At 43.1% G+C, this 27,049-nt stretch overlaps 1 protein-coding gene across 2 annotated transcripts in view; it reads left to right on the plus strand.

Annotated features, from left to right (window-relative positions):
* The window catches only part of LOC122549660 (sideroflexin-5-like), a 312,948-nt gene that overhangs the window by 56,392 nt on the left and 229,507 nt on the right, over positions 1 to 27,049 (plus strand). For both annotated transcript variants that reach the window (XM_087991972.1, XM_087991978.1), the window contains exon 3: positions 19,482 to 19,559. In XM_087991972.1, coding sequence (XP_087848098.1) covers positions 19,482 to 19,559 — 78 coding nt within the window. The remainder of the gene's footprint in view (positions 1 to 19,481; positions 19,560 to 27,049) is intronic.

Genomic DNA, 27,049 nt, shown 5'->3' on the forward strand with positions numbered 1-27,049 from the left:
ACAAAACCCAGAAGAAGTGACAATCCAGTAGATCCGTGGGCTGAAACATAGAGAGAGACAAATTGTTGGGTTTCTGTAGAAAAATAGGGGAGATGATGGCCTACTGGTGTTATCTCAAGACTGTTAAAAGAGAGACCCACGTAATATTCTGGGGACCCAGGTTTGCACCTTGCCACAACAGATGGGAGAATTTGAATTCAATAATAATCTGCAAGTAAGAGTCGAATGATGACCAAGAATCCATTGCCAGTTGTCGAAAAAACCCATCTGGTTCACTAATGTCCTTTTGGGAAGGAAACTGCCATCCTTACCTGGTCTGGCCTACATGCAACCCCAAACCCAAAGCAACATGGTTGACTCTTAACTACCTTCTGGGCAATTCGGGATGACAAATAAATGTTGGCTGAGCCAGTGATGCCCTCATCCCATGAATGAGTAAAACAAGCTAGCTGCAGTTCCACTATAGATGGCATATGGTGTACATTCTATGTGAGTTTTGGCTTACCTGTGATGCTTGCAAAACTTTTATATAGGACTAGGAACAGGTCCATGAAGGGCTCCCCATACCATAGGAGCATTATGACTTAATGCTAATTCCTGACTCTTGTGCTTTTCAGGAGTAAGTCACTTTCATACAACACAAGACGCAGGTAAAGCCCATCTGATCACCTCCTCTTGACATTCAATAACATTATCATTGCTGAATAACCCCAACATCCCACAGTCAACATTATGTCTGTTATAAGATTTCTAGCCCAGTTAAGAGCCACTCCAACTTCATCATGAAGATTGATAAAGGCTGCCCAGATAAGGCTGCACAGGAAGCTGCATTACAACTAAACAGCTTTGGGTACGATTTAACCTTTTAATATAAATGGATTCAGTCCTGGATACTCTCTCTCTGGATGTATTGTGCCTCTCAGTATTACATTTCCTTGTTTCGCATTTAGTTTGGCACCAAATTCCTGTCTCTCTTAATGAAAAAGCCCCACGCTGTGTATTAACAGTCTGTCTGTCGAAATGTCATCTGGAATAAATTAAAGCAGTAAAAATACCTGGAGCAGCTGCTCAGCACTCCTGTTGGAGGTTAATTAACCCACATTAAAAACATAATTCCAGTAATTTCATCTTCTCACTTCTCTAAACCAGCACATCCTTCGTCAACCCCTGTTAGAAAAATTCTTGGAGCCCTTTTAGGGCTGTGTAACCAGAAGATTGTGTCTAAGAAAGCTCAAAGGTCATCCTGATTGACCTCTGCTGTGGTAATTTGCCACTGATCTGCAAATTGCTTGTTTGAAGAAATCTGAAATCTTTTGCTTCTAATATTACTGTAGTTCACAGCAGGATATTCAAGGGATTGAACAAGGACTGGAAGTGAGAGGATTCTGCCTGTAAAATTATCTTAATGAAGGACATCTAGGAGGTCTTTAGATAATATTCGTTTATGTCAGTTGATTCTGGCATTCTCAGTTCTGCTTTCCTGTCGATGTCCAGGCAAACACAATATGTGAACAGCTAAATGTAGCAAGACCGAGGGCCCAGCTAGCTTGCCTTCTACAGTTCTGGCATTGATAATGAAGGTGTTGACTAATCAGTACAATCAATCTGTATCAATTAGTTTGTAACAGACTGAGGAGACATGAGGCGAGGAAGAGCCCCAGCATGGAGAGCTTTGGGAACTGTAGATCCAAAGTCACTTGTTCTTCCCAAGTCTTTTACACTTACCACATGTCATATTTCATATTTTATCTCATTGTGACTGATAGGTTCAGCTTATGTCTGGTAGGCTCATTTCTGTTCCCTGTTATATTCAACATTGTCATTTATCCCAAGAGGGTTGGAATATAAAAGCACCGCTGTGCTACTGAGACTTTATAAAGCGCTGGTTAGGCCCCATTTGGAGTACTGTGTCCAGTTTTGGTCCCCACACCTCAGGAAGGACATACTGGCACTGGAGCGTGTCCAGCGGAGATTCACACAGATGATCCCTGGAATGGTAGGTCTAACATACGAGGAACAGCTGAAGATCCTGGGATTGTATTCATTGGAGTTTAGAAGATTAAGGGGAGATCTAATAGAAATTTACAAGATAATACATGGCTTGGAGAGAGTGGACGCTAGGAAATTGTTTCCGTTAGGCGAGGAGACTAGGACCCGTGGACACAGCCTTAGAATTAGAGGGGGTAAATTCAGAACAGAAATGCAGAGACATTTCTTCAGCCAGAGAGAGTGGTGGGCCTGTGGAATTCAGTGTCGCAGAGTGCAGTGGAGGCCGGGACGCTAAATGTCTTCAAGGCAGAGATTGATAAATTCTTGATGTCACAAGGAATTAAGGGCTATGGGGAGAATGCAGGTAAGTGGAGTTGAAATGCCCATCAGCCATGATTGAATGGCGGACTGGACTCGATGGGCCGAATGGCCTTACTTCCGCTCCTATGTCTTATGGTCTTAACACTGACTCTGCACAATCCTGGAGTTGTTGTATTAAAGGAGACAATAGAGGTTTGGAGAAAGGCACAGCTCCATGAGTTATTACAAGAAGTCACCGTGGTTTTAAAAAATGATGGCCATAAATTTACATACAAATTAAACATATTGATGTGTTATTTACTGATTCAGAAATTGTTTGCCAAGTTCTATTGGCACATATCTTGCTGTCAGTTTCAGGTAGTATTGCCTCGTCAACCATAGTTCATGCACAAATATACTTACCGTCAGCTTTTACTGTCAGTCAGAAAGAATATATTTTTAATGGAACTGCTTTTCATTCCTCACCCACATGTGCAAGGTGCTTGTTAGAATTGGTTAGATGGGCAAATTGGTGTGAATTATTGTTTCATAGCATCTACAGAATAGCAGATTTATTTCCTGAATAAATGGCTTTCCTGTGATTCTGTCATTGTGTGTTGCTGCTTTTCCCCATTCTCTACTCCCACTGGCAAAATGGATAGAAATTCATAGTGATAAATTTACACATGCTGAGTGTTAAAGCCTACAGTACAGAAAGTGAACACTGACTGCAGTACTCTATATGTACCTGCCCAATTTCCTTTAAAATATTTCTATGGATTCTACTTTTACTACCCTTCTATTAGAGTGTTATTTCTCATAACAACTCACTGCATGAAGTTTCCCAATTTACCTTTTAGTTTAAACCAATGGTTTAAGGCATTTGATAAAATGTCACATATCAGACTTGTGAGAACAGTTATAGGTGATAGTTTAAAAAGGACAGTAGCAACGTGAATACATATTTGGCTGAAGGATAGGAAAATGTATAATGATGAATTTTTTTTATGGACTTGTGTTGAATAAACTTTTTGTGGACTTATCTCTCCAGGAATCAGTTTTGGGTCCAATGTTACCGCTAATTTTCTTTTTCCTTCACAGATCGTTGCAGCAGTGCCTTCCAGAAATTTCAATCTTTGAGTGTATTTAAGACAGAGATTGATAGATTCTTGAGTATCAACAGCATAAAGTGTTATGGAGAGAAGGCAGGAGATTAGGGTGGAGAAATATATCAACCATGATTGAATGGTGGAGCAGAACTTTGTTAAAGTAGTGGGAGAAGCTATTTCTGGACATGGTTGTGTACAAAGTGTGATTTGACAGACAGTACATTGCTGTTAGTTTGTGGAGTTGTCACCAATAGCGGATGCCAAAGGCCATCAGCCTGACAACAACCACCTGATTGCTTCCTGGGTAGCTGAGCAGCTTGTGGGTGCAAATGTACTGGCAGAAGCCTTTGGACTGCTGAAATGACATATGGTCGTAGAGTCATAGAGATGGATACCATGGAAACAGACCCTTTGGTCCAACTCATCCATGCCGACCAGTTATCCTAACTAATCTAGTTCCATTTGCCAACACTTGGCCCATCTAAACCCTTCCTACTCATATATCACTATCCTATCTACCTGCGATTCGAATTTCAAGAAACATTGAACCTGCACTCCAAGGTCTCTTTGTTCAGCAACACTCTCCAGGACATTACCATTAAGTCTATAAGTCCTGCCCTGATTTGCCTTTCCAAACTGCAGCACCACACATTTATCCAAATTAATCTCTGTCTACCACTCCTTGGCCCATTTGCCTACCTGATCTTTAGATTAGATTTAGATTACTTTACAGTGTGGAAACAGGCCCTTCGGCCCAACAAGTCCACACCGACCCGCCGAAGCGCAAACCACCCATACCCCTACATTTACCCCTTACCTAACACTACGGACAATTTAGCATGGCCAATTCACCTGACCTGCACATCTTTGGAACTGTGGGAGGAAACCGGAGCACCCGGAGGAAACCCACGCAGACACGGGGAGAATGTGCAAACTCCACACAGTCAGTCGCCTGAGGCGGGAACTGAACCCGGGTCTCTGGCGCTGTGAGGCAGCAGTGCTAACCACTGTGCCACCGTGCCGCCCACATCTGAGGTAACCTTCTTCGCTGTCCACTACATCTCCAATTTTGGTGTCATCTGCAAACCTACTAATGTTACCTCCTATGTGCATATCCAAATCATTATATAACTGAAGAAAAGCAGTGGACCCAGCACCGATCCTTGTGATATGCCACTGGTCACAGGCCTCCAGTCTAAAAGACAGCCCTCCACCACCACCCTCTGTCTTCTACCTTTGCACCAGTTCTGTATTCAGATGGCTACTTCTCCCTGTATTCCGTGAGATCTAACCTTGCTAACTAGTCTATCATTAGGAACCTTGTCGAACGCCTTACTGAAGTCCATATAGATCACATCCACCTCTCTGGCCTCATCAATCCTCTTTGTTATTATTTCAAAAAACTCAATCAAATTAGTAAGACATGATTTCCCATGCACAAAGCCATGTTAACCATTCCTAATCAGACCTTGCCTTCCCAAATACATGTGAATCCTGTCCCTCAGGTTTCCCTCCAACAACTTGCCCACCACCGATGCCAGGCTCACCAGTCTATAGTTTTTTGTCTGAATGTGTTTGTAGTCCTGCAAAGGGGTGTCATGGTGGCTCAATGGTTAGTACTGCTGCCTCACAGTGCCAGGGACTCTGGTTCGATTCCCGGCTCAGGTGACTGTCTGTGTGGAGTTTGCACATTCTCCCCGTGACTGTGTGGGTTTTCTTCGGGTGCTCCAGTTTCCTCCCACAATCCAAAAACATGCAGGTCATGTGGATTGGCCGGGCTAAGTTGCCCATAGTATTAGGTGCATTAGTCTGGGGTAAATATAGGGTCGGGGAATGGGTCTGGGTGGGTTACTCTTCGGACGGTTGGTGTGGACTTGTTGAGCCGAAGGGCCTGTTTCCATTCTGTAGGGAATCTAATCTAAATCTAAAGTGCTGAGAGTTTTAGCTAGTGGAGTTGTAGATCAACAGGATAGTTATTTACCTACAGTTAAAATCTATTTGTTACAAATAGTAGTTCTTGTTAAGTCTAGAAACCTGGTCTTTGTTTTCTATTAACTTGGGTCTGTCTGACAGGTAAACTGGGGACTACTTTGATAAATGTTTTTAGCTTTTATGATGACTTCATGAATAGTGGGACCTGATTTCAAGTGCTTTTGCTAGAAGTATTCGATATCATGAGGGGCCTCGATAGAGTAGAAACTGTTCCCATTTGTAAAAAGATCGTGAACCAAAGGGTACAGCTTTAAAATGTTTTGCAAGGGAAGCAAATGTGAGGTTGTGAAATTATCAACTTGAGAACTTTAGTAACTGCATGGATTGAAAGCATCAACAATAAAAGAATCAGCACAGTATTAAAGGAGAAGGACAAACTGATACAGGAATTTACAGGAAAGAGTGCAGAAGAAATTCACAAGAATGTTGCCAGGACTCAGCGGTCTGACCGATAGGGAGAGGTTGGACAAGCTAGGACTTTTTTCTTTAGAGTGTAGGAGACTGAGGGGGCATTCTTATAGAAGTGTATAAGGTCATGAGAGGCATAGATAAGGTGAATGCACTCAGTCTTTTTCCCAGGGTTGGGAGTTTGAGGACTAGATGGCATCAATTTAAGGTTAGAGGGGAAAAGAGGCAACTTTTTTTCCACAGAGGGCGATATGCATATGGAATGAGCTGCTAGCGGAAGTGGTTGAGGCAGGTACATTAACAACATTTTAAAAACATTTGGACAAATACATGGACAAGAAAAGTTTAGAAGGATATGGACCAAGTGGAGGGAAATGGGGTTAGCATGGATGGACATTTTGGTTGGCATGGACCAGTTTGGGCTAAAGGGCCTATCTTCATGCTATAGGGCTATATGACTCTATCTGGATGTCGTTAGCCATGTCTGGGAGAAGAAGGAATCAAATCTACATGACCAAAACTGTTTTGACATTTGCTTGATAACTGGCTACATTGTGGCTCAAGGACAACTGATTACTCTGCAGAAGAGTTTAAGGAGTTAATCACAGGAAAGCTGTGTCTTCAAACAATCAGTCAATGCCAAATGTAACAAGGAACGGGGAAGTTGCTTTTGGTAAGAAGGCAAATTGAAGTCTTGCCATATTGTGGTTGAAATAATCTAAAGCATCATCAATAATAACATGAGCTGAAAATGTGTTGCTGGAAAAGCGCAGCAGGTCAGGCAGCATCCAGGGAACAGGAGAATCGACGTTTCGGGCATAAGCCCTTCTTCAGGAATGAGGAAAGTTTGTCCAGCAGGCTAAGATAAAAGGTAGGGAGGAGGACTTGGGGAAGGGGCGTCGGAAATGTGATAGGTGGAAAGAGGTCAAGGTGAGGGTGATAGGTCAGACTGGGGTGGGGGCGGAGAGGTCAGGAAGAAGATTGCAGGTTAGGAAGGCGGTGCTGAATTCGATGGATTTGACTGAGACAAGGTGGGGGGAGGGAAAATGAGGAAACTGGTGAAATCCGAGTTCATCCCTTGTGGTTGGAGGGTTCCTAGGCGGAAGATGAGGCGCTCTTCCTCCAACCGTCGTTTTGTTGTGGTCTGGCGATGGACGAGTCCAAAGACCTGCATATCCTTGGTGGAGTAGGAGGGGGAGTTGAAGTGTTGAGCCACAGGGTGGTTGGGTTGGTTGGTCCAAGTGTCTCAGAGGTGTTCTCTGAAACGCTCCGCAAGTAGCCGGCCTGTCTCCCCAATATAGAGGAGGCCACATCGGGTGCAGAGGATGCAATAGATGATGTGTGTGGAGGTGCAGGTGAATCTGTGGCGGATATGGAAGTTTCCTTTGGGGCCTTGGAGGGAGGTGAGGGGGGAGGTGTGGGCTCAAGTCTTGCACCTCCTGCGGTTGCAGGGGAAGGTGTCGGGAGTGGAGGTTGGGTTGGTGGGGGGTGTGGATCTGACGAGGGAGTCACGGAGGGAGTGGTCTTTATGGAATGCTGATAGAGGAGGGGAGGGAAATATATCCTTGGTGGTGGGGTCCGTTTGGAGGTGGCGGAAATGAAGGCGGATGATGCGCTGTACATGGAGATTGGTGGGGTGGTAGGTGAGGACCAGTGGGGTTCTGTCCTGGTGGCAGTTGGAAGGGCGGGGCTCAAGGACAGAGGAGCGGGAAGTGGAAGAGATGCGGTGGAGGGCATCGTCGACCACGTCGGGGGGGGAAATTGCGGTCCTTGAAGAAGGAGGCCATCTGGGTTGTACGTTTTTGGAACTGGTCCTCCTCCACCGCATCTCTTGTTGTCAAAACAGTAAAATTCAAATTCGATTGGGTTTTAGTATCTTGGGCATAATTTAAACTGATTGGCTAAATTCGGATTGTTGTGAAAACAACTCAGTATCTGAGTTACAGCTCAAATGTTACATCTTCAAACTGTATAGTGCACTTTGTGTTTGCAGTCAGTCACATGACAGGTGTTTGCCAGCTTTTCAACATTCACTCTCTTTCAAAGGTACAGCACATGACTTCAACTTCATAACAGTAGCACCATTGAATATTATGGGTTGATGGTTAGATTTTCTGTTAATGGTGATTGTCATAGCCTGGTATTTCTGTGGTGCGAAAATTATTTGCTACTTGTCAGCCTGAGATTGTCCAGGTCTTGTTGTATTTGAACATGGACTACTTTAGTATCTAAGAAGTCGTGAATGGTGATAAACATTGTGCAATCTTTGGTGAACATTTCCACTTCTGACATTATGATGGAGGGAAGGTCATTGTCGAAGCAACTGAAACTGCTTACGAGGACATTCCCCTATGGATAAATAAATAGGAAAGGTTTGGAAGGATATGGGCCGGGTGTTAGCAGGTGAGACTAGAATGGGTTGGAATAACTGGTCGGCATGGACGGGTTGGACTGAAGGGTCCCTTTCCATGCTGTATATCTCTATGACTCTATAACTCCTGCAGAGGTATCCAGGAACTGAGATGATTGATCTCCAACAACCATAAACTCCAACTTCCAACTCTTCCAACCAGCAGAGTGTTTGCCCCGATACTCATTGATGCCAGTTTTGCAAGTTCTTCGTGATGCCACACTCGTTGGATGTAGCCTTGATGTCAAAGGCTGCCACTTTCACCTTATGTCTGGAATTCAGTCTTTTGTTGATGTTTGCACCAGAGCCATAATGAGGTCAGGAGCTGAGTGACCCTGGCAGATCCCAAACTGTGCATCACTGAGCAGGTTATTGCTGAGCCGATGCTGCTTGATAGCACGGTTGATGACACCTTCCAGCAGCATACTGATGATCAAGAGCAGCCTGATGGGGTAGTAATTGGCTGGGTTGGATTTGTCTTGCTTTTTATATACAGGACATACTTGGGCAATTTTTCACATTATCAGCTAGATACAAGTATTATAACTGTATTGGAACAGCTTGGCTAGTGGAGCGGCAAGTTTTGGATTGGAAGAGCTTAGCTGGGGTTGCAATACGTTCTGGAACACAATTCTTCAATACTATTGCCAGAATGTTGTCAGGGCCCATTGCCTTTGTGGTATCTAGTGTCTCCAACTGTTTCTTGATGTCACGTGGAGTGAATTGAATTGGCTAATGCTGGGGATGACCAGAGGACATAGAACAGTACAATACAGTACAGGCCCTTCGGCCCATGATGTTGTGCCGAGCATTTACCTTAGTCTAAGATCAACCTAACCTATACACCCCTCAATTTACTGCCGTCCACATGCTTATCCAGCAGTCGCTTAAATGTACCGAAAGTCTCTGACTCTACTACTACCGCTGGCAGTGCATTCCATGCAGCACCACTCTCTGCGTAAAGAACCTACCCCTGACATGTCCCCTATACCATCCTCCAATCACCTTAAAATTATGACCCCTCGTGACAGCCATTTCTGCCCTGGCGAAACGTCTCTGGCTATCTACTCTTATCTATGCCTCTCATTACCTTGTACTCCTCTATCAAGTCACCTCTCCTCTTTCTCTCCAGTGTGAAAAACACAAGCTCACTCAACCTCTCTTCATAAGACAAGCCTTCCAAACGAGGCACCATCCTGGTAAATCTCCTCTGCACCCTCTCTATTGAGGCGACCAGAAGCAGATACAATTTTTTTTTTAAAATTAGATTAGATTACAGTGTGGAAACAGGCCCTTCGGCCCAACAAGTCCACACCGACCCACCGAAGCGCAACCCACCCATACCCCTACATTTACCCCTTACCTAACACTACGGGCAATTTAGTATGGCCAATTCACCTGACCCTGCACATCTTTGGACTGTGGGAGGAAACCGGAGCACCCGGAGGAAACCCACGCAGACACGGGGAGAACGTGCAAACTCCACACAGTCAGTCGTCTGAGTCGGGAATTGAACCCGGGTCTCTGGCACTGTGAGGCAGCAGTGCTAACCACTGTGCCACCGTGCCGCCCACACAATATTCCAAGTGTGGTTTAACCAGGGTTTTATAGAGCTGCAGCAAAACCTTGTGGCTCTTAGACTCAATCTCCCTATTAATGAAAGCCAAAACATCATATGCCTTCTTAGCAACCCAATCAACTTGGGTGGCAACTTTGAAGGACCAATGCACGTAGATCCCAAGATCCTGCTGTTCCCTACACTGCCAAGAATCCTGTCTTTAACACTATATTAACATTCAAATTTGACCTTCCAAAATGAATCACTTCACATGTATCCAGACTGAACTCCATCCGCCACTTCTCAGCCAGGCTCTCCATCCTGTCAATGTCACGTTGTAGTCTGCGCCAGCCCTCGACACTATCTACAACACCACCAACTTTTGTGTCATCAGCAAACTTACTAACCACCCTTCCACTTCCTCATTCACATTATTTATAAAAACTACAAAGGGCAGAGGCCCAAGAACAGATCCCCGCGGGACACCTCTGGCCACCGACCTCCAGGCGGAATACTTCCCATCCACTACACTTGCTGCCTTCTTCTGGCCAGCCAATTTTGTATTCAGACAGCCAAATTTCTCTGAGTCCCACATCTCCTAATGTTCTGAATGAGCCTACTGTGGGGGAACTTATCAAATGCCTTACTGAAATCCATATACACTACCTCCACTGCTCGACCTTCGTCAACTTGTCTCATCACATCCTCAGAGAACTCAATAAGGCTTGTGAGGCATGATCTGCCCCTCACAGAGCTATGCTGACTATCTTTAATCAAATGTGTTATTCCAAATAGTCATAAAACCTGTCTCAGAGTCCTTTCTAGTACCTTGCTTACCACAGGTGTAAGACTGACTGGTTTGTAATTCCCAGGGATTACCCTAGGAAAAAACATTCACCTCCCTCCAATCACCTGGTACTACTCCTGTGGAGATTGAGGATGCCAAAATCATTGCCAGACACGCAACAATCTCATTCCTTGCTTCCCATAGTAACTTGGATATATCTGGTCTGGCCCTGAGGACTTGCCTATCTTGATGCTTCCTAGAATTTCCAGCATATCTACTTCCTTAATATCAATCTGTTCAAGCTTATTAACCTGGTCCACAGTGTTCTCACTAATAACAAGGTCCCTCTCTCTTGTGAATACTGAAGCAAAAAACTCATTTAGGGCCTCCCCTACCACTTGAGACTCCAGGCACAAGTTCCCTCCTCTATCCCTGATCGACCCTAATCACCTTCTGATCATTCTCTTATTCCTCATGTATGGGTAGAACACCTTTGGGTTTTCCCTGACCCTTCCCACCCAGGCTTTTTCGTACCCCCTCCTCTCTCTCCTCAGCCCATTTTTGAGTTCTTTCCTAGCTACCCTGTAATCCTCTAAAGCTGTCCCAGATCCTTGCTTCCTCAACCTTAAGTAAGTTTCCTTCTTCCTTTTGACAAAAAGTTCCTTTGCTCTTGTCATCCAAGTCTCCTTCACCTTACCATTCCATGCCTGTCTCAGTGGGACAAAGTTATTCAACACTCACAATAAGTGTGCCTTAAACAGCCTCTACATTTCTGTTGTATCTTTCCCATAGAACAATTGTTCCCAATTTATACTCCACAGCTCCTGTATAATAGCAGTATAATTTCCCCTCCCTCAATTAAATACCTTCCCATACAGTCTGCCAAGATGAGTAATGCTGGGGTGGCATGGTGGCTCAGTGGTTGGCACTGCTGCCTCATAGGGACATGGGTTCAATTCCTGCCTCGGGCGATTGTGTAGAGTTTGCACATTCTCCCTGTGTCTGCGAGGGTTTCCTTCGGGTGCTCCGGTTTCCTCCCACAATCCAAAGATGTGTATGCCAGGTGAATTGGTCATACTAAATTGCCCATAGTGTTAGATGCATTGGGTAGGGGAAGGGGTCTGGGAGGGTTACTCTTCGGAGGGTTGGTGTGGACTTGTTGGGCCAAATGGCCTGTTTCCTTATTGGAGGGAATCTAATCTACTCAACACTTTGGGCTGAAGATTGCTACAAATGCTTGCATTGATGTGCTGGGCTCTTCCATCATCGAGGATGGGGATATTTGTGGAGTCTCATCCTTTTCCAGTGAGTCGTCTAATTATCCACTACCATTCACAACTGGATGTGGCAAGACTGCAGAGCTTAGATCTGCCTATGAGGGTAGTGGAGGCAGAGTTGATCAATGATTTCAAAAGGAAATTGGATGGTCACTTGAAGGAAATAAAATTGTAGGGCTACAAGAATGAACAGGAGAATGGTTCTGCTGGATTGCTCTTCAGAGAGCCAGTATAGTTTGATGTGCCAAATTACCTCTTTTTATGTCATTTTGAATTTTCCTAAATTATGTTCAGATTTGTACTGTACACTATTCTCCATATGAGGTTTACAAAAATATGAGGGGCATGGATAGGATAAATAGACAAAGTCTTTTCCCTGGGGTGGGGGGAGTCCAGAACTGAAGGGATAGGGTGAGGGGGAAAGATATAAAAGATATAAAAGAGACCTAAGAGGCAACTTTTTCACACAGAGAATGGCACGTGTATGGAATAAGCTGCCAGAGGATGTGGTGGAGGCTGGTACAATTGCAACATTTAAGAGGCATTTGGATGGGTATATGAATAGGAAGGGTTTGGAGGGATATGGGCCAGGTGCTGGCAGATGGGTCTAGATTGGGTTGGGATATCTGGTTGGCATGGACGGATTGGACCGAAGCATCTGTTTTCATGCTGTACATCTCTATGACTCTATGACTGTACGGCATTCAAGGCAGGCACAGTGCAAAGAAAAGTTGCAAACGATGCAGTCTTCAGTCAAGTCTAGAACTTCAGAGCATCTATACAGCGAATGAGTGCTGTGTTTTACTTCAGGCTGACCAGCTTGGAATGATAGGGATATTGAAAAGGCTGTTGGGGTTGGAAGAAGTTTGATCAAGATGTTGAATCTTTCTTCATTCTCAGTCCTGTTCCATAAATTCTAACATAGCAATGTCAGCTCTACACATAATTCTTCTTTTGAGATGTGACATCTTCAGAATTTAAAACCTCCTGTGTTTACTTTATTGATGTATACCAACTGTTCCTTATTTTCATCCTCTTTTTCTGTTGAGGTACTGACTGTTGCAGGTTTGATTGTCACTCTCAACAATACCAACACACCCCATCATTAGCCATTGATGGGATAGTAATCACTTGCAGAATATAGGTAGTCCCAGGTTGCAAATAGATTTGTTTTTGAGTTTGTTTGCAAGTCAATTAGTATGGAAGTGAGAACACAATGCAGGACAACGAGTAAATATTCACGTCAGGTCTTTAAAATTAATGTTACTACACCCCTATACGGGATCGCAATTTTAATTGTAAGCACTTGTAAGTTGGACACTCATAAATCAGGACTGCCTGTATGTGACTGCAACACTTCACTTTCATTGAATGGGACAAGTACCTTGGCTGATCTATAAATGACATCTGCCCTAAAGCCCCCCAAAACATTACAGTGTCAAAATCAAACCAAGCTTAGACCAATGATTGTTCTTGCATGTTGTCTAAATTCAGGCCAGCTAACTCAACACGACAAGACTGGGACATTGAACCCACCTAGTATGTGAACTACACCAAGGTGTGTAATTGCCAAAGAGCAAAAGAACTGCTGTGAAAATATTCTACTGATGTAGCTTATTTGTACCACTGACCATCATTTTCCCTCATTGTTCTAGGAATGGAATTGCACACAAATCCTTTTTTTTAATGGAATAAAAAAAAACTCTAGGCTTCCATTCCAGTGCACAGTCATTTAGAACTCATCAGCTCAATGGTGTTGGACATACTGTAGCCCTTTCTCTCTCCAACCCTGCAGGAAGCTGTTTCATACACCAACATTAATCTGCAGCTAATAAAGTCACTTCTCCATTAGATGAAGTTCTAATTAAGAGAACTAATTTCAGAATACTTCCTAAGGGTTTTCACAGAAGTGAAAAGATTCCATCTCCTGCTGAGTACTGATGAGGTCAGAGACACTGAACAGCCAGTGAGGTGAAAATTTGACGATATTTATAATTGAGGTATATAAAAGGTAAATTAGGACTCATGCTTCTAAGCCTAACCCATACAATCACTACCAGTAAATTTTATTTAACAATTCAAAACTTAACTTGCGTCATAACCAAAACTGTCTATTTACAACCCTGTCTGACCTGTGCGCTGTAGAAACCCTCATTCGTGCCTTTGTTACCTCAATACTTAACAATTCCACTACATCCCTAGCTGGTCTCCCAGAGCTCTGATGAAGAGTCATCTAGACTCGAAACGTTAGCTTGCTCTCTCTCTATGGATGTTGTCTGACTTGCTGTGATCTCCAGCATTTGTTGTTTTCAGTACAGATTCCAGCATTTGCAGTAATTTGTCCCTTGTTCACCCTCTGCAAACATGAGATCATCTGAAACTCTGCTATCAATGTCTTAACTCACAGCAAGTCCTGTTCACCCAATAGTCCTGTGATTGCTGACCTAGACTGGAGATGCCTCCACTTTTAAATTTTGAATCTGTGTTCTAATCTCCATGGTGTCAACCTCTCTCTTTCTCTCTCTCTCTCTCTTTGTAACTTTCCTCAGCCCAATAACTATGCAAGATCTTTATGCTCCTCCAATTTGGCCACTTCCAAATTCTTTATTTTTCTTTCTTGTACCATTTGGGTCCTTGCCTTCATTGCTTCAGCCTGTCTTTATGAAATTCTTGCTCAAACTCTCTCCACTTTTGGGACTTCTTAAAACTTACATCCCTGACCAAGCTTATGATCATAGAATAATTAACTCACCTTCTCCTTATGTAAACAGATTCAAATTTTATAATGACTTATTCTTCTGTGAGGATGGTTGGGACAGTTTTAAAAGATTAAAGGTGCTACATAAATGCATATGTAGTTGATATAGTTGGGTGCATTCCTTAATCCCCAGATACCCAATGGGAGAAGTGCCTATGGATATTAAAGTCTGTGTTGGTGTCATTCATCTTATCTCTGACATATTCTGCACCTGAAATTGTTTAGCAGGCTTGCTTTCTTCCTCTACCCAACATCCAAACTTCCATACCTTGGAGTAGTTTGCAAAGTTGCGCATTGTCCATGTTTTGTTCCAGACCATTAATAAAAATAACAAAGAGCAATAACCTTAACACAAATTTCAAAGGTGTACCTACGCAGCTAGTACTATAACTGTTTCTGTTCACACAAATTCAATCAATTCAGTATCCATAATGAGGATTATTATGTATCAGCTGTCATAATCCCATGTACCAATTTTTGTGTGGTACATGATTAAAGACATTTTGAGAACCCAGAAGCACAATATCTGTGGGGTTTCAACATCCACTAGCCTTCAATCCAGTGGTGAGACAAGGCCTCTTATCTCTCAAAATAATTGTATAAACAATGGTGTCAACTCTGGTCAGAGATGTCCATCTCCCCAAGTATCAGGTTTGTTTCACTATCTGAGAAGCCTTAACGGTACTGAGCAATGTGTAATCATTGATGAACTGAGATGACTGACCTCCAACAACCACAACCATCTTTTTATGTGCCAGGTATGACTCGAACCAGTGGAGAATTTGGGCCTCATTAGGTTGAATGCGGCATTGATGTCTGGCACTCTCACCTCCCCTCTGGTTGGATTTACTTCTTTTGTCGATGTTTGAACTAAGGCTGTAATGAGGTCAGGAGCTGAGTGGCCCTGGCAGAATCCAAACTGGACGTCACTGAGCAGGTTATTGCTGAGCAGGACTGTTGATGACACCTTCCATCCATCACTTTACTGATGGAAGAAGACAGAGGGTAGTAGTTGATGGCAAAGTTTCTTCATGGAGTGCCGTCACTAGCGGTGTTCCGCAAGGATCTGTTTTGGGACCATTGCTGTTTGTCATTTTTATAAATGACCTGGAAGAGGGGTTAGAAGGTTGGGTGAGCAAGTTTGCGGATGATACGAAAGTCGGAGGAGTTGTTGACAGTGAGGAAGGATGTGGCAGGTTACAGCAGGATATAGAGAAGCTGCAGAGCTGGGCAGAAAGGTGGCAAATGGAATTCAATGTAGCTAAATGTGAGGTGATTCACTTTGGGAAGAATAACAAAAAGATGGGGTACTGGGCTAATGGTCGGATACTTGGTAGTGTGGATGAGCAGAGGGATCTTGGTGTCCATGTACACAGATCTCTGAAAGTTGCCACCCAGGTAAATAGTGCGGTGAGGAAGGCATATGGCGTACTGGCTTTTATTGGTAGAGGAATTGAGTTCCGGAGTCCTGAGGTCATGATGCAGTTGTATAAGACTCTGGTGCGGCCGCATCTGGAATATTGTGTGCAGTTTTGGTCGCCATACTATAGGAAGGATGTGGAGGCACTGGAACGGGTGCAGAGGAGGTTTACCAGGATGTTGCCTGGTATGGAAGGAAGATCGTATGAGGAAAGACTGAGACACTTGGGGCTGTTTTCATTAGAGAAAAGAAGGTTTAGGGGTGACTTGATTGAGGTGTACAAGATGATTAGGGGGTTAGATAGGGTTGACAGTGTGAACCTTTTCCCGCGTATGGAGTCGGGTATTACAAGGGGGCATAGCTTTAAATTAAGGGGGGGTAGATATAGGACTGAAGTTAGGGGTAGGTTCTTCACTCAGCGAGTCGTAAGTTCATGGAATGCCCTGCCAGTAGCAGTGGTGGACTCTCCCTCTTTATGGGCATTTAAGCGGGCATTGGATAGGTATATGGAGGATAGTGGGTTAGTATAGGTTAGGTGGGCTTGGATCGGCGCAACATCGAGGGCCAAAGGGCCTGTACTGCGCTGTATTCTTCTATGTTCTATGATGTGAATCGAATTGGCTGTGGACAGGTATCTGTGATGCTGGGAATCACTGGAGGAGATAACCTTCCACTCTCGAGGGCACTTACGGAGGACAGACCTCAAGTCATCCTTACCCGAAATGGAAATTAAACCTGTACTGCTGGCATTATTCTGAATAAAGTAGAGTAATTGACCCTATTCTCCTCTAATATTTATCTCTCAACTAAGATTACTAAGGCAGATAATTTGTTTATTCTCTTTGCTATTTGTAAGATCTGGCTATGTGCAAATCACGTTTCATGCATTAAAACAGCGGCAGTTCTATTTCAAAAAGCACATCGTTGACTATTAAGTGCTTTGAGACATTCTGAGCTTGACAAAAATGCTTTTAACTGCAAGTTCTTTCTTTATTTATAACAGTAGTTTTGTTATTTTCTAGTTTTGACATGCTATTCTGTTTTATGCAGGCCAAAGGAACTTCAAATCAGTTGCTAAATATGAGCTTGTTGTCCCATTACATAGCACCTTTAATTCTAATACCAAGGCAAGGAAGCCTGATCTGCTTGAAGAGTTCTAAATCTAGAAACAACTGCACTTACACCTATTTCTCCATTTTTAAAGTGCAGTCATCACCAGTGCAGCAATCTTGGAAGTTCAGAATCTTCCTCGGATACAAAGCAGCAATGCAAATCTGTATTTTTGTTGTGCTGTCCCGCCTACTTACCATCTTGTTGAGGAATGCTTCTAAACTCTGATAACAGATTTTGAATTCCTGTGCTGCATAGCCCGTCTCCATTTCCCTTTTCATTATTCTGATGACTGAATTTACTGGAATAAGCAAAGATGTGACCTTCTGTTACGGAAGTCAGAACAGCTACATGTTACTTGTGTTCTATTTTAGGTTACGAGGTCATAAAGGATAGAATTGAAGCTTAATCTTTCCACGCATTTATCCATGTACATGTATTAATACATTCTGTACTTATTTACAGAAACACGTATTTCATGCATACACTTTCAAATTCCACAACTACAGTTTTTCAGAGGATCAGGCTAATGGTAGGCACAGTGAATGAGCAAGAAACGCTGGAGGGTCATTGGCACGTCCTTCAGCTAAGGTAGGATTTGCTGATCTGAGCATGTATGGAAGGGAAAAAGGGTGTAAGTTCATACTACCTGAGCATTATTCTGGAGGACAAGCCCTTTAGTGAATAGCACATAATCACTGCCGTGACCCAGCAGCCATTATAGTTTTGGGGCACGGCCACCCTTGTGATGTGAACAAGGAGGTCCACACGTAGCAAGTACTTTACACAGAGGGTGGTAGGTGCCTGGAACGTGTTGCCAGCAGAGGTAGTAGAGGCAAGCATGGTAGATTCATTTAAGATGCATCCGGATAGATGCATGAGTAGGTGAGTAGCGGAGGGTTGCAGGTTTAGACAGTGGATTTGGATCGGCACAGGCTTGGTGGGCCGAAATTTTCTTTCTCTTTGTTCTCTGAGAAGAAAGGCAAAAAATAGTTGGAATGTTGTTTCAAGGGAACATTTCAGGTTGATAGAGAGATACTGTTTCCATGAGTTCGCGAGTTTATGACTAGAGCAAACGGTCAAAAATTAGAGATGGACGTTTTTGGGATGAAATTAGGCCTTTATGTGATTCCATATCAAAATGATGGACTTTTAACTGTTCTTGAACTGGGCTGGTAAACCATTCAGCTGAATCAAAACAAAACAAAGAAAAATGAGAATCAAACTGGCTTCAGTGGATCAAGAAGGTTGACCACCCCCACCTTAGGACAAGCAAACGTCGTGAGTGACAACCACTTCCTAGGAATCAGTAAGAAGAAATGCCAGGGCATGAGAAATTCTTTGAGGAAATGACAGTATTGTAAAAATTGCTGCTCACTAACGTTACATGTTAGGGACTTGTCGAAGCTTATTTTGATAGAAGGTAATCGAAAGTAATGAGCAACTGTTGCAGGTAAATGGAACTGATTTGAAGATGGAAGTGTCTTTGTGTTCTGAAGGGTGATTTTTCAACAATTCAATGCATAAACTCCCAGCACCTCTAACTTTCTTACAGTTCAGCAAAGAAAAGCCAGTGGAATCAACAAGACTGCACATTGCTTAAAAGGAAGTGGGAGAGCACTGCAGTGTTTTAGTGGTCAATAAAACATCATGGTTGCCTCTCTGAAATATATATGCTAGTTGAAGAGTAAAATTGAAGTCTGGGCCATGTAGATGTACTGCAAAAGAGCAGAAAAATGATTGTTTTTGGAAAAGGAAACGTGTTATATTAGGAGACATTTGAATTCTGGATTGATCAAGTTGCAGAGGTGGAGATTACGGATTTAATTTTTTAATGCCTGATGTTGTAATGTTAAACACTGGACGCTCAATGGGGATGGAACGTGTTCAACAAATGCTGTAAGCAGGTGCTCCATAGTTAATTTTTCAAGTTGAATATCCCTCACCTCAGTCAAATAAATGTGCAATAAAATTTGGGAACAAAGTTAAACAACACTTCACTTTTTTCTTTTATTTCACGAAGCAGATAGATGGCATTTTACTGTAAAATGTAGATTCCCACTATTATCCTCCACCACCATGCACTAACCCCCCCCCCCCACCCCACCCCCACCTTACCCCAAGCCACACTCCTGAATCTTTTGACAGAGAGGGAAAAATGAGGACCTGATGGGAAGGGAAGGCTCAGGTGGCAGGGACAGCGTTTGTTAACAGTGATTGTTTCCACAATGTGTTACTAGCTGTGATTACAACTACCAACAGAGTCAGTGATAGCAGCTGGCCTTCCTCAGCAGAAAGCAGTATCAAAACATGTGATTAGATTTATTATTTTAAACTATGTTCCCCTTATGTTTTGTTTTCAGAGTCAACTTAAAGCAGCAGTGCAGCTCTTAGAAGATTATAAACATGGTACTTTACCCAGAGGGATCTCAAACCAGCAGGTAACTGTCTAATACCTAACCTATCCCTCCTTACCTTCTGCTATCTCTCTGATGCTCTCTAATATGGTAATTGTTCTTCTGAAGTTCCCTCACATATTTGTTCTGACTCTGTGTAGCCCATTCTTCATGCTCAATGTCTTCCATTAATCCTCAGTCAAAAACCTTTGTATATTATTATAATTACTGCAATTTACTGTTTCCCAGTTCATCAAAACTGTGGAACTCTATCTTTTCTTGAAAACATTTTTTTGCTGTATTACTCATGTTGATTACGGGTAATTAGACCTGAAAGGATTAAGGTTAGTAAGGAGAAAGTGTATTCAATTCTAGAAGGTGTGAAAGTAGATAAGTCTCCAGGGCCAGATGGGATTTATCTGAGGAGTCTCTGGGAAGCTAGGAAGGAGATGGCCGAGCCTTTGGGCTTGATCTTTGAGTCATCATTGTCTACAGGATTAGTACTAGAGGATTGCAAATGTGTCCTTGTTCAAAAAGGGCAGTAGAGATTACCCAGGTAATTATAAACCAGTGAGCCTTACATCGGTTGCAGGAAAAGTTTTAGAAACGATTATAAGAGATAGGATGTATAATCATCTAGCAAGCAACAATTTGATTGGAAATAGTCAACATGGATTCGACAAGGACGGGTCATGTCTCACAAATCTCATTGAGTTTTTTGTGAAGGTGACCAAGCATGTGAATGAGGGTAGGATAGTTGACGTGGTGTACATGGACTTCAGCAGAGCCTTTGATAAGGTTCCACATGGTAGGCTACTGGAGAAAATGTGGAGGCATGGGATTGAAGATGATTTAGCAGTTTGGATTAGAAACTGGCTTTCTGTAAGAAGGCAACGAGTGGTGCTTGATAGAAAATATTCAGCCTGGAGTCCGGTTACTATTGGTGTGCCACAGGGATCTGTTTTGGGACCACTGCTGTTTGCCATTTTTATAAATGACTTGGATGCAGGCATCGGTGGATGGGTTAGTAAGTTTGCAGATGACACTAAAGTCGGTGGAGTGGTGGACAGTGTGGAAGAATGTTGCAGGTTGGAGGGAGACCTGGATAAACTGCAGAACTGGGCTGAAAGGTGGCAAATGGAGTTCAATGCAGATAAATATGAGGTGATTCACTTTGAGAAGAATAACAGGAAGGCAGAATACTGGGTCAATGGAAAGATTCTTGGTAGTGTGGATATGCAGAGGGATCTTGGTGTCTATGCACATAGATCCCTGAAAGTTGCCACCCAGGTTGATAGTGCTGTTAAGAAGGCATACGGTGTGTTAGGTTTTGTTGGGAGAGGGATTGAGTTCCGGAGTCGAAATGTCATGCTGCAATTGTACAGAACGCTAGAGCGGCCTCACTTGGAATATTGGGCAAAAGTGAGGACTGCAGATGCTGGAAACCAGAGTTTAGATTAAAGTACTGCTGGAAAAGCACAGCAGGTGAGGCAGTATCCGAGGAGCAGGAAAATTGACGTTTCAGGCAAAAGCCTTTCTTCAGTCACTTGAAATATTGTGTGCAGTTCTGTTCGCCCCATTACAGGAAGGATGTGGAAGCATTAGAAAAGGAGATTTATCTGGATGTTGCCTGGTCTGAAGCGAAGGTCTTATGAGGAAAGACTAAGGGACTTGGGTCTGTTCTCACTGGAGAGAAGAAGGCTAAGAGGGGATTTAATTGAGACATACAAGATGATCAGAGAATTAGATAGGGTGGACAGTGAGAGTCTTTTTCCTAGATTGCTGACAGCTGCTTGTACGAGGGGGCATAGGTGTAAATTGAGGGGCGATAGATCTAAGACAGATGTTAGAGGCAGATTCTTCAATCAGAGAGTGGTAAGGGCATGGAATGCCCTGCCTGCCAATGTCGTTAACTTAGCCACATTAGGGGTATTTAAACAGTCTTTGGATAAGCACATGGATGATGATGGGATGTAGGGTGATGGACTTAGTTTAGTTCACAGGTCGGCAGAATATTGGGCAAAAGTGAGGACTGCCGAAGGGCCTGTTCTGCGCTATATTGTTCTATGTTCTAAGCCATGTTTTATTAGCCATTCCTAGCTGCCCTGAAAATGTGATGATGGGCTTTCTCCATGAACAACAGTAACAATCTACATTTATATGTTCTCTTCATTGTAATAAACCTTCGTAACATTTTTCACAGGAGCATTATGAAATAAAAGGTGTCACGAGCCACTTGACAGGCAATGGCATTGCCAACACCGAATCTCCGCTATCAACAACTGTCAGGCATTGTCATTTACTTGGAACTGATCTGAACCAGGCATATAAGTACAGTGGCTATAAGACCAGGACACAGGCTACAACTCTGTGCTGAGTACCTCACTTTGTGTCTTCTCAGTACCTGTCCACCATCTACAATACACAAGTCTGGAGTGTGATGGAATGCTGTCCACTTGGCTAGATGAATGCAGCTCCTGAAACACTCCATAATCTTGACACCATTGTAGACAAAGCAGACTGCTTATTTGGTACCATAGCCACCTCTTGTAACATTTATTTCATTCACCAGTGATGCACAGTGGCAGGCATGTGCACATTATGAGATATGATGCTGTAACTCACCAAGCTTTCTTCGACAACACCTCCAAACTGGCAATATCTATTCCATAAAAAGGCAAGGGTATCAGGTACATGGGACACTGTCGTCTACAACTCCCCTATAAGCTACACATATCATGACTGGGAATTGTATCACTGCGCAGAAGATATAGGAGCAGAAATCATTCATTCAGTCCATGAGGTCTGCTCCACCATTTGATCACGGCTGATGTATTTCTCAACCCCATTCTCCTGCCCTCTCTCAGCAACCCTTGATCCCCATACTAATTAAGAACCAATCTATCTTTGTCTCAAAAACACACAAAGACTTGGCCTCTGTAGCAATGGGTTCCACAGATTTACCACCCTCTGTCTGAAGAAATTCCTCCTCATCTCACTTCTAAAGGGTCATCCCTTACTCTGAGGCTGTGCTCTCAAGTCCTAGTCTCTCCTACTAGTGGAAACATGTCTCCATATCCATTCTATCCAAGCCTCTTGGCATTTTGCAATTTTCAATCTGATTCCCCACCTCATCCATCTAAACTCATCAAATACAGACCCAGACTACTCAACTGCTCCTTATACATCAAGCCATTCATCTCCTGGATCATTCTTGTAAAACTGCTCTGGACCCCCTCCAAGACTAGAATATTCCTCCTTAGATACAGGGACCAAAATGGCTCACAATATTCCAAATACAGTCTGACCAGAGCCTTATACAGTCTTAGCAACATAAGAGTCTCCCTGGTCTTGTATTCTAGCCCTCTTGAAATAAATGCTGACATTGCATTTGCCTTCCTAAATGCCAACTGAACTGGCATGTCAACCTTAAGAGAATCCTAAACCAGAATTCCTAAGTCCCTTTGAGTTTCAGACTTTCAAAGTATTTCCCCATTTGGAAAATAATCTACACCTCTATTCTTTCACAAGACAAAGCTTTTCACTCTGCTTCAGTACACTGGACAATAAATTCAGTTCAATTCAGTTCAATTCAAACGTGTAACCTCACACTTTCCCACATTGTATTCCATCCACCACTTCTTTGCCCACTCTACTACCCTGTCCAAGTCCTTCTGCAGCCTCCCCACTTCCTCAACACTACCTGACCTGCCACCTACCATTGTGTCATCTGCAAACTTAGCAACAATACCCTCGATAACGTGAATAGTTGTGGTCCAACATGGACCCCTGCAGAATTCCCCTAGTGTCTGGCTGCCGTCCTGAAAAAGACTTCTTTATCCCCACTCTCTGCCTTCTGCCAGTCAACCAATTGTCTATCCGTGGCAGTACCTTGCCCCAAACACTATGGGCTCACATCTTGTTTAGCTGCCTCTTATCCGTCACCTTGTCAAAAGCCTTCTGAAATCCAAATAGCTTACACCCACTGGCTCTCATTTGTCTAACTTGCTTGTTACCTCCTCAGAGAAGTCTAACAGATTTGTCAGGCATGACCTACCCTTGATGAAGTCATGCTGACACAGCCCTATTTTACCATGCACTTTCAAGTACTCCACAATCTCATCCTTAATGATGGGTTCTGAAATCTTACTAAGAACCGAGGCCAGGCTAACCAGACTATAACTTCCTGTCTTCTGCCTCTCTCCCTTCTTAAACCTTGATGTTACATTAGCCATTTTCCAATCCTCTGGGACCCTCCCTGACTCCAGTGATTCCTGACAGGTCACCACCAATGTCTCCACAATTTCCTCAGCTATCTCCATCAGAACACTGGGATGTAGTCCATCTGATTCATGTGATTTATCCACTTTCAGATCTTTCAGCTTCCCTCACGTCTTCTTCTTAATGATGGCCACTACACTCACTTCTGCCACCTGACTGTCTTGAAGTTCTGGTATGCTGCTGGTGTCTTCCACAGTAAAGACTGGGACAAAGTACCTGATCAGTTCCTCTGCCATTTCTTTGCTCCCCATTTCTCAATCTTCAGTGGTCCTATGTCCACTCTTGCTTCTCTCTTACGGTTTAGGTATCTAAAAATACTCTTGCAATCTGCTTTTATACTACTAACTAGCTCACTCGCATATTTCAGCAATTCCCCCATATATTGCTTTTTTTATCCTCTGCTGGTTTTTAAAGGCTTCCCAATCTTCTGGCTTCCCAGTAATCTTCACCACATTGTCTATTTTGTCTTTGCTTTTATGCTGTCCCTGACCTCCTTTGTCAGCCATGGTTGCCTCGTCCTCCCCTTAGTATTCTTCTTTCTCCTTGCAATGAATTTCTTTTGTGCCTCCCAAATTACTCCTAGAAATGCTACTCCCATTGCTTCTCCACCATCTTCCAGCTAGGCTCTCCTTCCAGTCAACCATGGCCAGCACCTCCCTCACATTTTTGTTTAGAATACTGTTAAATCTGATTCCAGCTTCTCCCTCTCCAACTGCTGCCTCAGGATTCCTTCGCCTTAAGCTCCCTCGTCAACTCTGTCTCATTACACCTCACCAAATCCAGATCTGCCTGTTCCCTAATGGGCTGTACCACAAGCTGCTTCAATCTTGAAGATCTTGAAGATTCCTTTTTTGGAGATCCGTTCACAGCCTGATTTTCCCATTCCACCTGCATTTTGAAGTCTGGTTTGTATTAGTGTCTTTCTTACAAGCCCTTTCTATCTCTTGACTTACTTTCTTTCCCACAACTTGACGACTGCTGGAAAGCCTGTCCACAATGCCCATCAGGGTCTTTGTGTTTCCTCAACTCTACCCACATGGATTCTATACCTTCTGGCTCTATATCATTTCCTCCTTTAGCTTTAACTTCTCTCTTACTAACAAGGCAACCTTGCCTCCTCTGCCTGTCCTTTCAATAGGACGCGTGTCCTTAGATATTTAGCTCCCAGCTCTGATACCCTAGCAACCACGTCTCTGATGCTCACAGCATTGCACTTGTCAGTTTTTACCTGACCCAAAAGCTAATTTTCCACTGATGGGTAAGTCCCGAACCAGAGGACACAGTTTAAAAGTAAGGGGTAGGCCACTTAGAACAGTGTTGAGGAGAAACTTCTTCACCCAGAAGGTGGTGGGGGTATGGAATGCTCTGCCCCAGAAGGCTCTGGAGGCCAAGTCTCTGGATACTTTCAAGAAAGAGTTAGATAGAGCTCTTAAGGACAGTGGAATCAAGGGTTATGGGGATAAGGCAGGAACGGGATACTAATTGTGGATGATCAGCCATGATCATAATGAATGGTGGTGCTGGCTCGAAGGGCAGAATGGCCTATTCCTGCACCTATTGTCTATTGTCTAATTTACCTTGTTTCGTATACTGTATATACAACACCCTCAGTCCTGCACTGAACGCACTGCTTCTCTGCTGTGTCTGAAATTAGATTACTAACCCTTTCCATACTCTCTGGAAACTTTATTAAGTTCTGCTGAGCCCTCGTCCCCCTTAATTCTTTCCATTATTTCCCATGCAACTGAATCCACCCCCCCCCCCGACTATTTAGTTTAAAACCCTATCCACAACTGTAGTTATGTGAACTATTGTCGCACAATGATTCAGGTGTGGCCCATCCCATCAGGACAGCTCACTTCTTCCCCAGTAGGAGTGGCAACGTCCCAAGAATTCAAACCCATTTCTTGCTCACCAATTTTTACGTTACACATTTTTCTCTTTAGTCTTGTGCCAATTTTCTCAAGGTTTAGGCAATAATCCAGAGATTATTTCCTTTTTGGTTCTGCTTTCAAATTTAGCTCCTAACTGCTGATATTCCCTCAGCAGAACCTTTTTCCTCTTTCTCCCTTTATTGTTGGTACATATATGGACACAACAACTGCATCTTTTCCCTTTCTTCAGCCCAGATGAGATGTCATGAATCTGGGAACCAGGTAGGCAATATAGCAGTCAGGGCTCTCAATCCTGGCCACAGAGAACTATCTATTCTCCTGACAATTCACTGTTACTGGATCAAAAGCCTGGCTCTCCCTTCCTAACAGCACTGTGGGTATACTTGACTGCAGTGTTTGAAGAAGGCAGCTCACGACCACCTTCTTGAGTGCAGTTGCAATAAATGATGGCTGGGCCAGTGACACCCACAACATATAAATGAATTTTAAAAATGACTTTTTTTCTGAATTCCATTCTCAGCATTTGCTGCACAACTGTTAACACCCTTATCTATTGATTTTGGTCTTGAAAACTTCAAATTAAGGTGATAGCATTCAGTGCCATCATCCTCCTACAAATAGACAGGAATACTTAATTCATTTTTAAAGCTGCTAGTGAGTGATTAGGCAATCTCACAAATTATTAGAATTCTTTGTGATCGTTAATATCAAACTGAAACATTTGAACTGTGAACAGATCCTCCAGTTTACAACATCTCCAAGGTAAGCGTCATTCCCTTAATATTAAACTGGACCTTGGAATATGAACCGAAGTTCCATGTGCAAGGGGTGTCTTCATAAGTGGTATAGCATCAAATTGTGTTTGATAATTTAACAAACTGTCAACTATCTTGGAACAATAGGGCCAAAAGCCATTTCCACCAAGGACTTTTTACCTTTTATATTTCTAATCTCTACCCGAGCTAATTCTACATTTTGATCCTCTGAACTCAGTTTCTCACTACTGTATTGGTTTCATGCTGCTATTTCAGAGTTAGCAGCTCCTTTTCCTTTTTTCCTTTCTTTCTGAAATGTCAATTACCCATGAGTACTCATCATTCTGTAACTATAATTTCTAATGGTTATCAAATCATACTTTTTTATTTCCTATTTGTGCTATCAATTCATCCATCTTGACATGAATGCTGCATGCATACAGATAAAGAATCTTTAGTTCTGCCTTTTCACCATGTTTCCACCTTATTTGCTGATGCTGTTATGCTTGTACACATTGTCTTTTCCTGTCACATTCTAGTTATCATTACCAGTAACATATCAATCTGCACTATTGCCTTGTCCTTTCTCCCTAACTTTCCAAAA

This window comes from Chiloscyllium plagiosum, unplaced genomic scaffold, assembly GCF_037043375.1.
Source record: "Chiloscyllium plagiosum isolate Xiang-an unplaced genomic scaffold, Cpla_swu_hap1 HiC_scaffold_1, whole genome shotgun sequence".
Taxonomy (NCBI): Eukaryota; Metazoa; Chordata; class Chondrichthyes; order Orectolobiformes; family Hemiscylliidae; genus Chiloscyllium; species Chiloscyllium plagiosum.